A 13,637-nucleotide genomic window follows, 5' to 3' on the forward strand; every position below is an offset into this window, starting at 1 on the left:
TTTTTTAAGTAGTTTCTCAGGAATAAACCTCTGAAGTAAATAAATCAAACAAAATTCGTAAAATAAGGAAGAAAATGTATAATATATATGCTAAAATTAAGCATATGTACTTGTTAGACTACTCACATATGATTTTGTTACATGCGTGGTTTCTTTTATTAAGTTTAATAGTCAGAAAAGAAGCAGTGGTTCCTACTATGTAGCCATTAGTTGTAATCAAGATAGTGTGATATTATTTAAGATAGTAGTGTTTGCAATAAAACACACGCGAAAATACACGCAAGCGTACACGATCACAAGTAGTATAAAATTTAAGTCAAGTTCGTTCCCACAGAGATTAGTTTAAGTTAAGTTCAGATTATGCTCTTATGCAACAATGTATGATTATCGTTCACAGATAAGACAAGTAACAAAGTTGAGTTGATTAACTACTTAAGAGATTATACTAGCATGCATTAACTAAGAGATTAAAAGTGAATTACTTATACGAGAATAAAACATGGGATTCTAACTTCATTAAATACTTCATTCAAAGTTTATGTCTTTATCAATAGTATGTAATGGTGATGATAACTAATCAGATAACACGAAATTAGTACACGATATCTTTCGATATACGTATACCCTACTACTAAGCATCCACAATCAAGATAGAAGCCAAATAGACATAAGTTATGCTTAGACCCTATATTTCTATAGAATTTGAAAATATAACGGTTTAAGAACAAGTTATCTATTGTGATTACATATGGCGTGTAAGATGGTTAAAATTATACCTCGAATTATGCATGTCAATTCATACATAAACCTATGCTAGCATGGAAAGTTCTAAACCTCTATATTCACTGTCGCTTTAATAGACATTAACAAACAATCTTAGATGTTAGCTACGCATCAAAGACGAATAAGCACAACCAAACTAGGAAATCATAAATCACCATACACTAAAGATTTAAAACAATTAACTATTGAAATCAATAAGTAAATCCGCTATAACCCCATGATAACGATTAGTTCATGATCGAACACATCGTCACCATGGGTTCCAATGAAAGCATGATAATAATAAGTTCAGAATACTACGAGATAATATAGAATTACTAGGGTTTAGAACAAATCAAAAATAAGCATCCAAAAGTATCGCCTAAATCAAAGAATACAAAAGTATGAAACTAAATCTTCTTCTTAGCCGTCTCGTGTGCTCTAGGTCTTCTTAATGTTCACCCTGGCTTCCTCCTTATTAAAAACGTCTTCTTTTCATTATATATAAGCCCCCGGTTGACCTGGACTCTTCAAATCACCCAATCAGACTTAAATCAGGATTTTGCAGCTTTGCACTGGTGCGGGCGCACTCCTTCAGGTGCGGGCGCACTGCTTCTCTAGAAGTATGGGTGCGGGCGCGCCTGCTCTCTGGAATTTTTTGCATTTTCTTGCTTCTTGCTCTGATCTTCGTGCAACCTTCCGCAACTCCATTCCTGACCTCTTATTAACATAAAATCATTTAAAAGCTCATTTCCACCTCCGACTAATGCCCTGCAACAACTAAACACAAAACACATTAAAAACACCACATACTTGAGTCCAAAACACCAACTTAAGCTGATATGAAGCGTTCCAAGTGGATATAAATTCCACTTATCACACCCCCAAACTTAAATCGATGCTTGTCCTCAAGCATAAACAGACTCAACAATAAAAACACAACTAATATGAATATGTAACGATCCCCTCGAAATAACCATAACCAATCAATAAGCAATGTCTCTAAGAATGCAATTACTCGAAACAGAGTTCAACTAGATCCCATAAACCATAAACCAACATACAAACCAGAAACGTGCGTGTGTGCGATGCTTAACAGATATAGTCTCCATACTAGATCAATAATCATATCTTATTCTTCACCAAAACAATCACAAGTTTATAAATAGAATAGACGTTAAACACATAATGACTCATAACACCTCATTTTTACTAGAGTTGTACAAGGATTCATGTTATTGTAATAAACACATAAACACAAATTCCTATTTGACCGTGCAATGAATGAGGTCCCAAAAGACTTATACAATAATACCCATGTAGCGAGCGTTAGGTTAGCGGATCCCAGACTATACAAGCCGTAGGTCACTAGGCACAAAGTCCCCTAGAACTTAATAACTCGAGTATTAAAGAGCTCACCATTGGTCAATTCTGCATATACTAACACAATTTTTTTCTTTTCTTTTCTTTTTCTCTTTTTTTCTTTTTTTTCTTTTTTCTTTTTTTGAAGTGATTTTGAATGAGTGCGCTTCGCTCCATCTCATTCAACCCTAGACTACTCATAGAAATATGAGCCGGCTACTAGCCATTTGATGCCTAGCTTTATTCACAACAAGCAATGAATTCCATATTTTTCCCTAGTTTAAAAATCAGTGTTCCTACACCATTACGAGAATAACAAAAATTCTAAATATAACCAAGTGATTAAATTCCAACAAATAAACAAGTATGATCATGATCTAGTTCAAAAGCAACCTATAAGACTTGTGAAAAAAACTTTATTTATGGGCATGCAAATCAATTCATTAGGACTTAATCATCCCTCTATTCGACATCACTACACTCAAATTAACATCAACTAATCAATCAGATACAGCTCAACCTACAGGATCATATTATATGCAGGCAAATGCAACTATATGGACTCACATAATAACATGAACAAATATACAAAACAATATGACCTAAATGAACAAACATGCAAAAATACGAATGAACTACTACTAAAAATGCAATATGAATCTATATGGACACAACACACACTAATCCTTACATTATCACCCCAAAACTTAAACTTTTCAATGTCCCCATTGAAGGCAATAATAAGGATAAAAGGCATACCTAGTCGTCGATAGGATCACCCTCCTCGGGTGGAGTATCAGGTGGCGGATACACAGAATCAGCTCCAAATACAGGCCAATCGACCTCGACACCAGTGGCCCGGAAAGCAGTACCCAAAGCCTGTGTCAAATCTGCAGTAAAATGAATGTGAATGTCGTGGATCACATCCATGCGCCTATTCAATCGCCTGTACTACGCATCTCCAATTCCAGAACTATCCCCTGTCTGCTAAGCACGAGAAGATCTAGCGGCTCCACGAGAGGATCTAGTAGCTGCCTGACGTGCTTGAGAAGAATCCCCTGCATAAGTCCGACCAGCTTGGTGGCCACCCGGTAGATGAACATATGTATAATCCAAGCCCTTCTCATCGGCTTTACCGCCATACCACTCCTTCAGCTGCTGAATCATCGAGCTATCAATGGGAGCACTCGGCATCTGTAGCTGCTCATGCTCGGGCCACCTAATACCCACCGTAGTGTACAACCTCGTAATAATGGAGGCATGAGGAATCGCCCCCGGGGTCCCTCCTCACAGAAAACGCAGCATACTCTGATGAATTACATAGCCGAGATCCACATACTCTTCATTCAAAATCCCCCATAGCAGAATAACACGATCCACAGTAACCTCGTGAGAATGAGAAGATGGCATAATATTGGCACACACAAATAAGTTCCAAGCCCTAGCATACCTGTTCATACACGAAGCAGGAAAAGTAAGCGGCTCATTCGTGTCCGCCTTGTACTTCCACTCTGTGCCAGGAACACACAACTCTGCCACAATATAATCTAAGTCCAAATCCTCCCTAGTCTTTCTCACCCAATCCTCAACATTCGGTTTTCTTGCAGGTTGATTGATAACCCGACGAATAGCAGCGGGATGATAATCCACCGTCAACCCACGAACAACAGAAAATACATTATTGTCCGCCTTAGCATTTGCATAAAACTCTCGCATAATGCTTATCGAAACCGTAACAGGTGCCTCACAGAAAGTATTCCAACCCATCTCAACAATCATCTCCAAAAGCTTCCCATCCTTAGTCGTGGGTAAAAAACCCTTCTCCTTAGCAATCAACTTAGACATCAACCTAGTAAACTCTGCCTGAGCCTTCAGAGAAGAAAATCTATTAGCCGTGCCTCCCACACTAGAATCCTCGGTAGACGAGGGATTAGTGCTACTACTACCCGTGATTCGTGCTCTTTTGGGTGCCATAGCAAACAAGAGATAGAGAATTGCGTTTTTGTATTATGTAGGAGAGCTAGGGTTTTATAAGTATATTAGATGATTGTGTATATAAGAAGAGATGTATATATATAGGAGGTAAAGGGATGGGTGTGGGTTTGGAAGTGTTTAGGTTATAGAATTAGGGTAAAAATAGGATATAATTCGGATTTTGGGTTTGAATAAACTGATTTTGTATTTTTTTCACTTTTTTTTCTTTTTCAGGGAGTCAGCGCGGGCGCGCCGCTACAGGGCGCAGACACGCCGTGCTTCAGGAAAAAAATTCATTTTTTTTTATCTTTTATTTTTTTTCTTTTCGAAGGTACTATACAACAAAGCATGAGTTGCCTCCCACGAAGCACTTGGTTTATGTCTCTAGCTTGACGTAAAACTTCGAAATCAAGTTATCTTAAGAACGGTGCTCACCACCTCACGGTTCGTCGTATCACCATAATAATGCTTCAAGTTATGACCATTTACTTTGAACGCTTGGTCCGGATGCTTATCAAAAATCTCCACAGCTCCATGTGGAAACACAATTTTGATAATGAATGGACCTGAGCACCGCGACTTAAGCTTTTCTGGAAAACGTTGGAGACGAGAGTTGAACAATAGAACTTGTTGACTAGGCATAAATGACTTGTGCACTAACCTCCTATCATGCCATCTCCTGACCTTCTCCTTGTATACTTTATTGTTCTCATAAGCCTGTAGTAGGAACTCATCAAGTTCATTAAGTTGAAGCATTCTCTTCTCTCCAGCAGCTGCCATGTCAAGATTCAGCTTCTTCAAAGCATAATACGCTTTATGCTCTAACTCTGAAGGAAAATGACATGCCTTACCATACACCAACTGGAACAGAGACATGCCTAGAGGAGTCTTGAATGTTGTTCTATAGGCCCAAACAGCTTCATTGAGCTGCAAAGACCAATCCTTCCTTGAAGGACTCGCAACCTTCTCCAAGATTCACTTGATCTCTCGATTAGAGACTTCAGCTTTCCCATTAGTTTGAGGATGGTAGGCTGTGGCCACACGATGATACACATGATACTTTTCCATTAACGTAATGAACTTGCGATTGCAGAAATGCGATCCCTCATCACTGATTACCACCCTTGGAGTACCGAAACGTGTGAATATCTGCTTATGAAGAAAATTGATCACTACCTTAGCATCGTTGGTTGGAAAAGCTTTAACCTCAACCCATTTAGTCACATAATCCACCGCCAAAAGAATATACTGATTGTTGCATGACGAGACAATTGGCCCCATGAAGTCGATTCCCCAAACATCAAAAATCTCAACTTCAAGAAGCACATTAAGAGGAATCTCATCTCTCTTGGACATATTTCCAACTCGTTGGCAGCGATCACATCTTAGCACAAACTGATGAGCATCTTTAAATAACATTGGCCAGAAAAATCCCGCTTGAAGAATATGGGTAGCTGTTTTCTCTCCACCATAATGGCCACCATACACAGTAGAATGACAGTATCGCAGAATACCCTTCGTCTCACTATACGGAATGCATCTCCTGCTCCCTGTCTGAACAAGAACGGCTCATCCCATCGATACCACTTCACCTCATATTGAAACTTCTTCCTTTGAGCATAAGAGAGTTCTGGGGGAATAACATTACTCACAAGATAGTTCACAATGTCTGCAAACCATGGTTCTTCTTCTTACACCCTAAAAAGTTGCTCATCGGGAAAAGATTCATTGATCAACGTCTTATCTTGTGAAGCTTTGCCGTAATCTTCCAAATGTGAGAGATGATCCGCTACCTAATTTTCTGTACCTTTCCTGTTTTTTATTTCTATCTCAAACTCCTGAAACAATAGAATCCATCAAATCAATCGAGGTTTTGAATCTTTCTTCGAGACGAGGTATCGAATAGTAGCATGATCAGTGAAAACTGTTACTTTTGTCCCAAGCAAATAAGATCTGAATTTCTCGAAACCGTAGATAATTGCCAAAAGCTCCTTATCTGTGGTAATGTAGTTCAGCTGAGCACCATTAAGGTTTTTATTATCATAGTAAACCATATGGAAAATATTCTTCTTCCTCTGGCCAAGAACAACTCCAACTGCAAAATCACTAGCATAACACATCATCTCGAAGGGCTCATCCCAATCAGGTTCAGTAATAACAGGTGTTATAGTCAAACTCTTTTTCAAACTCTCGAAAGCAGCCAAACATTCTTCATCAAATTTCAAGGGAACATCCTTCTCTAACAGATTGCACAAGGGTTTAGAGATTTTTGAGAAGTCTTTGATGAATCGCCGATAAAAACCCGCATGACTAAGAAAACTGCAGATTCCTTTAACTGAAATTGGTGGAGGAAGATTTTCAATAACCCCCACCTTGGCCTTATCCACTTCAAGACCTTATCTAGATACCTCGTGCCCAAGAATGATACCATGTTGCATCATAAAGCGATATTTTTCCCAGTTGAGCACCACATTGGTCTCAACACATCTTTTCAACACCAAACCAAGATTATGCAAACACTCATCATAAGAAGTCCCGAACACAGAGAAGTCATCCATGAACACCTCCATATTAGTTCCAATTATGTCAGAGAATATGACCATCATGCATCTCTGAAAAGTAGCAGGTGCACCACATAATCCGAAAGAAACTTGACGGAAAGTGAAAGTGCCAAAAGGACAAGTAAAAGTGGTTTTCTCTTGATCTTCTGGGGCAATGCAAATCTGATTATAGCCCGAATACCCATCCAAAATACAATAATACTCATGACCAGCCAACCTGTCAAGAATTTGATCAATGAATGGAAGCGAAAAGTGATCCTTCCTGGTGGCTTTATTCAGGTTTTGATAGTCCATGCATACTCTCCACCCTGTGACTGTCCGAGTAGGAATGAGCTCGTTCTTCTCATTAGAAATAACTGTAATTCCTTCTTTCTTAGGCACACACTGCACCGGACTCACCCATGAACTATCAGAAATAGGATAGATGATCCATACATCCAGCCATTTAAGAATTTATTTCTTCACTACCTCCTTCATGATAGGATTGAGTCTTCTCGGCTGTTCAACTGTTGGCTTACTTCCTTCCTCAAGCAGAATTTTATGCATGTAATAAGAAGGGCTGATTCCCTTGATATCTACTATAGTCCATCCAATCGCTGATTTGAATTCTCTCAGAATTCACAAGAGCTTGTCTTCATCACTACCAGAAAGGTCAGATGCAATAATAACAGGTAAAGTAGATGCATAGCCTAAAAAAACATACCTCAAGTGATCAGGCAGTGGTTTGAGCTCAAGTGCTAGAGCTTCCTCAATAAATGGTTTGAGACGCTCCTGAGAATTCTTCAGCTTTGATAATCCAAGAGATTCGAATGGAAAATCCAATCTCCTTTTCCACAGAGAAGCATTCAAATACTACATCTGCTCTGCTCCCCTTCATCTTCACTATCACATCCCCATGTCAAGGCTCTATCTAAGGCATCAGTTCTTAGCAATTGATCAAGCTCCGAAGTCACTACAGAGTCGACCAACTCTACTTTAAAGCACTCCTCTTCATCAGTAGGGAATTTTATTGCATTGAAGACATTGAAAGTCACGTCCTGATCCTCAACCCTCATAGTAAGCTCACCCTTCTGCACATCGATCAGAGTTCGGCCTGTGGCTAAGAATGGTCTCCCCAAGATAATGGAAATCTTCTTATCTTCCTCGAAGTCCAGAATGACAAAATCAGCAGGGAAGATGAGTTTATCCACCTTAACCAAGACATCATCCAATACACCTCGCGGATAAGTGATAGATCGACCATCCAGTTGTAGAGACATGTTTACAGGTTTTGGATCAGGCAGACCAAGTTTCTTGAAGACAGACAATGGCATCAGATTGATGCTAGCTCCCAAGTCACATAAACACTTGTCGAAAGATATATTTCCAATGGCATACAGTATCGTGAAGCTTCCTGGATCTTTAAGTTTAGGAGGTAGTTTCTGTTGCAGCATAACACTGCACTCTTCCGTTAGAGCAATGGTTTCCAACTCCTCAAGTTTAAGCTTCCGAGAAAGAATACACTTCATGAACTTAGCATAAATCGGCATTTGTTCTAGAGCTTCAGTGAAAGGTATGTTAATGTGCAACTTCTTGAAAACCTCCAGAAACTTAGCAAATTGCTTGTCAAACTTCTGCTTCTGAAGTCCTTTAGGAAATGGGGGAGGTAGATAGATTTGTTTATCCCCTATATTTAGCTTAGGATTAGTGTTTTCAGTATAAATTTCCTTCTTTTCCGCTTCGCCATCCTTCTGATCAGCTTTTTTGTCAATTTTTTCACTTTCTGAAACTGGGACGGGCGCGGGCACACTACTATAAGGCGCGGGCATGCCCTCCTTCTGGAGAATTATTTAGAATCTTTATTTTGATGATTTTGGGGGCTCGCAACCTTTACAGACCTCGGGGTGATTGCCTTAAGTTGTTCTTTAACTTCTCTCTTGCCTGTACTAGCCTATGTGTCACTTGGAAGAGTTCCGTATGGTCGGTTCAATAGGGCGTTAGCAATCTGCCCTATTTGATTCTCCAGAATTTCGATCGAAACCGTTTGGCTTTTGCACATAAACCTCAGCTCCTCCAATTCTGATTTTTCATTCGAGGATGGACTAACACCTCCATGAAATTGCTGTTGCATCCCCTGTGGCTGAAATTGCTGCCTTCATGCATACTGCTGTTGAAAACCAGAAGGATTGAATTGCTTGTTTCCAAACTGCTGGTATGGATGTTGTGGCTGTTGCATACCACCCTGATTATTTCTCCAGCTGAAGTTACGATGGTTGCGGTTGTTAGGATGATAAGTAGCAGGAACATGTTGCTGCGAACTCTGAAAGTTTCTCACAAACTGAGCTAATTCACTAGATATAGCACATTGCTCCGTCGCATATGATCCTGCACAAAGCTCACAAATACTAGTTATCTGATGAACACCAGAGTTGGTCAGAGAATCGACCTTCATAGTCAACGCTTGGAGCTGAGCAGCGATAGCCATAGCTGTATCCACCTCCAGAATTCCTGTTACCTTGCCTTGTGGTAGTCCTTGAGCTAGGTTCTGATATTTATTAGCAGCCATCATCTCAATTAGCTCATAAGCTTCCGCATAGCTCTTGGCCCATAAGGCTCCACCTCATGCTGCATCGAGCATAGGTCTTGACTGTGCTCCCAACCCATTATAGAAGTAATTAATCACCATCCAATCAGGCATTCCATGATGAGGACACTTCCTAAGCATCTCCTTATAGCGCTCCCAAGCTTCATATAAAGATTCACCTAATTGCTGCGTGAATTGAGTAAGAGCATTCCTGATTGCAGCTATCTTTGCCTTAGGGAAGAATTTAGTAAGAAATTTCTGAGCAAGATCTTCCCATGTCGCAACAGAACCTGGTGGTAGACAGTGCAACCAGCTCTTAGCTTTATCCCTCAGAGAGAATGGGAAAAGTCTCAGTTTCACAGCATCTTCAGAAACATTATTGAATTTGAAGGTGTTGCAGATCTCGATGAAATCCCTAATGTGCATATTGGGATCTTCCGTTGGAGCACTCCCAAACTGGACTGAATTCTGCACCATCTGAATTGTGCCAGGCTTGATCTCAAAGGTATTAGCTGTGATAGCTGGCCTGATAATGCTATATTGAATATCATTGATCTCTGGTTGAGAATAATCCATCAACACTTTCGTTGCTGCTGCTGGTTCTCCCATTATAATAAAAACTTCTTCTTCAACTTTCTCAACTTCTTTAAAAACTTCTTTTTCCTCTTCTTCAACTTCGTCTAGTGTTTCCTTACGAGATTGAGAACGTGTTCGCATACACACTCTCTAGAGTACCTGAAACACAACAAAGTAACCGTAGTACGCAAAGTAATCCGAGTCAGTGAACTTTAACGACCATTAATGACAAGCACAAAAACTAAAAATTAACATTGATCCCCGACAGCGGCACCAAAAACTTGTTCGCAATAAAACACACGCGAAAATACATGCAAGCGTACGCGATCACAAGTAGTATAAGATTTAAGTCAAGTTCGTACCCACAGAGATTGGTTTAGGTTAAGTTCAAATTATGCTCTTATGCAATAATGTATGATTATCGTTCACAGCTAAGACAAGTAATAAAGTTGAGTTGATTAACTATTTAAGAGAATATACTAGCATGCATTAACTAAGAGATTAAAAGTGAATTACTTATACGAGAATAAAACATGAGATTCTAACTTCATTAAATACTTCATTCAAAGTTTATGTCTTTATCAATAGTATGCGATGGTGATGATAACTAACAAGATAACATGAAATTAGTATACGCTATCTTTTGATATACGTATACCTACTACTAAGCATCCACAATTAAGATAAAAGCGAAATAGACACCAATTATGCTTAGACCCTATATGTCTATAGAATTTGAAAACATAACGGTTTAAGAACAAGTTATCTATTGTGATTACATAGGGTGTGTAAGATGGTTAAAATTACACTACGAATTATTCATGTCAATTCATACATAAACCTATGCTAGCATGGAAAGTTCTAAACCTCTATATTCACTGTCGCTTCAATAGAGATTAAAAAATAATCATAGATGTTAGCTACGCATCAAAGATGAATAAGCACAACCAAACTAGGAAATCATAACTCACCACACACTAAAGATTTAAAACAATTAACTACTGAAATCCATAAGTAAATCCGCTTGAACCCCATGACAATGATTAGTTCATGATCGAACACATCATCACCATGGGTTCTAATGAAAATATGATAATAATAAGTTCAGAATACTATAAGATAATATAGAAGTACTAGGGTTTAGAACAAATCAAAAATATGCATTCAAAACTATTGCCTAAATCGAAGAATATAAAAGTATAAACCTAAATCTTCTTCTTCTTAGTCGTCTCGTGTGCTCTAGGTCTTCTTAATGTCCTCCCTGGCTTCCTCCTTATTAAAAAAGTCTTCTTTTCATTATATATAAGCCCTCGATTGACCTGGACTCTTCAAATCACCCAATCAGACTCAAATCAGGATTCTGCAGCTTTGCACTGGAGCGGGCGTGCTCCTTCAGGCACAGGTGTTCTCCTTCAGGCGCGGGCGCGCCTGCTCTCTGGAAATTTCTGCATTTTCTTGATTCTTGCTTTGATCTTCGTGCAATCTTCTGCCACTCCATTCCTGACCTCTTATTAACATAAAATCATTTGAAATCTCATTTCCACCTCCGACGAATGCCCTGTAACAACTAAAAACAAAACACATTAAAAACACCACATACTTGAGTCTAAAACACCAACTTAAGCCGATAAGAAGCATTCTAAGTGGATATAAATTCCAGTTATCAAGTAGTTTCTAGTTTTTAGGAAGTGATTCTATCTCTTGTTGCCATTTTGATTATAAATATAGATGTAACACCCGAATAAAATCATCAGTTAATCATTTTGATTATAAATATAGATATATTACTGGATGAAATCATCAGTTAATTTAAACAAGGTTTTTATCTTGTTAAGAAGTCTTTGGGTTCCTCGAACTACCCTCAATTTTTATGTAGCAAAACTCTTAGTTTAAGCATATCAAATGGGATTATACCAGCTTGGTATCAGAGACCGGGAATAGATGATCGAGTTCAGTGGATTGAACAGTCCCCGAAGTCTCTTTCTTCCGACCAGAACGAGATTATGCTTTAAGTGAGAGAGATGTTTGACCAGTTATCCACTCGTGTGGAAAATATAACCTTGAAGCCTACCACTACCGCCGAGGGCGAAAGTTATTGAGCTCGACGTACTGCAGATTCATGTGGCTCTCATAGGCTCAACTCTTCGAGTTATCTACTGCCGAAAATGATGAAACTTGATTTTCCTTGCTCAATGGTGTAGAAGATTCGACCAGTTGGCTATGTTGGACAGGACAGTTCTTTGAAATTCATGGCACACCAATTTAAGAGCAAGCTCCATTAGCATCATTACATCTTGAAGGCGAGGCACAATTATTGTATCAATTGTTAAAGAAGGAGAAAATAGTAATTTCACGGGATAAGTTTAAATATGGTCTCAATTGTCATTACAGGGCATACCAATTCTTTTACTTTTTTGGTGAGCTCACTAAATTACAACAAAATGGTACTGTACAAGAGTACCAGGCATAATTTGAAAGGCTATTAGCAAAGGTAGGAGCACTACCTCCAGGCCAATAAGTTAGTTGTTTCATCAGTGGGTTGCACGATTCTATTCGTGCTGATGTCCAGCTAATAAGCCTGCAATATTGACTGAAACTATTGGTCTTGCTCGTCTATATGAATCTCTTATTAGGTCCAAAAGTCTTCCAAAATCACCTACCAAAGAATCTGAATATTATGCTAGTGCTAGTACCAAGGTTGCATAATCAACACCATTGCGTAAGTTATCAAAATTCATAGTTTAAGCATGTCTTAGTTTTGCTGCAGAAAAATTGAGGGTAGTTGGAGGAACCCAAAAACCTCATAAGAGCAACTCCAACCCTATTGGCCTGTTAGGTTAAATTGCTAGGTGGTACCTAATATACCTATTATCTATAATTTTACTCACTCCAACATGATCTTTTTATTAGCTAAATTTATAGCTATCGGGAGTTCATCCTCTAAATTTATTGATCCTCTTCCCATTAGCTATATAAATTCCATGTCATCTCCCGCCATTGTTTCTGCCTCCCACTGCTATTTTTCCCTTTTCCAGCTATTTAATTATTCCGATTTATCTTCTCACATCCTCCTCTGTTGTACTCAGTTTTCTTCCGATATTTTTGTTTTCTCCTACTGAGTCTAGAGAGGTATATTTTCAACTTTTTTTATGTTTGACGTATTTGATTTATTGTATAGTCCATTCTATTGAATCGGTGTTTCTTCACAATATTGTCACTGTTATAACAACACATGTATGTTGATATATAATTAAGGATTTAGTTCTTAAAAATTAGGGATTTTTTAGTAAATATTCAATTCATTAGCGATTTAACAGAATATGAAAGGCCTGCTTACATCTTTGCTCACTGATTCATATGAATTTGAAGATTTGATGTTTTCGCAACAACCTTCATCTCAATCCCAAGCCCAACCATAAAAAGAACCACCAAAAGAAGTTGTTGTGAAATCGAAAAAGGGAAAGAGGTCCAAAAATTTCTTGATTGAAGAAGATAAGGTACTCATGTTCGCTTGGTTAAACATTAGTATGATCCCGATACAAGGTAAAGATCAAACGCATACGTGTTATTGGGATAGGATTTGGAAATATTTTAATGATAATAAAGAAGGCTTTGAAAGTGATTGAACAACAAATTCGTTGTGTAACTGATGGTGCACAATCAATGAAAAAGTGGCCAAAATTTGTTGGATTTACAACCAAATTTGCACAAAAAATTAAAGCAGGACAAGTTAGCAAGATAAGGTACTAGTTTGTTTTCTCTAGTTGTTTATCTTTCGCTTTTGTTGACATTGCTTGATTTTGTAGATGAATGATTGCTTGAATATTGCCTTTACATTT

At 38.4% G+C, this 13,637-nt stretch overlaps 2 protein-coding genes and 1 non-coding gene across 3 annotated transcripts; 1 reads left to right on the forward strand and 2 right to left on the reverse strand.

Annotated features, from left to right (window-relative positions):
* Positions 1 to 4,506: 4,506 nt before the first annotated feature.
* On the reverse strand, positions 4,507 to 4,974 carry LOC141719185 (uncharacterized). The gene has a single exon (XM_074521571.1). It carries the CDS (start codon positions 4,972 to 4,974, stop codon positions 4,507 to 4,509), a length of 468 nt encoding a protein of 155 aa, XP_074377672.1.
* A 99-nt stretch (positions 4,975 to 5,073) lies between these two features.
* LOC141719186 (uncharacterized) lies at positions 5,074 to 5,379 on the reverse strand. Its single transcript, XM_074521572.1, has one exon. The coding sequence runs from the start codon at positions 5,377 to 5,379 to the stop codon at positions 5,074 to 5,076; it is 306 nt and encodes a 101-aa protein (XP_074377673.1).
* A 3,955-nt stretch (positions 5,380 to 9,334) lies between these two features.
* Positions 9,335 to 9,441, forward strand: LOC141722875 (small nucleolar RNA R71). Its single transcript, XR_012575873.1, has one exon. It is a non-coding gene; the product is annotated as a small nucleolar RNA R71 (small nucleolar RNA).
* Positions 9,442 to 13,637: the final 4,196 nt, after the last annotated feature.

This window comes from Apium graveolens, chromosome 4, assembly GCF_009905375.1.
Source record: "Apium graveolens cultivar Ventura chromosome 4, ASM990537v1, whole genome shotgun sequence".
In the NCBI taxonomy this organism is placed as follows: Eukaryota; Viridiplantae; Streptophyta; class Magnoliopsida; order Apiales; family Apiaceae; genus Apium; species Apium graveolens.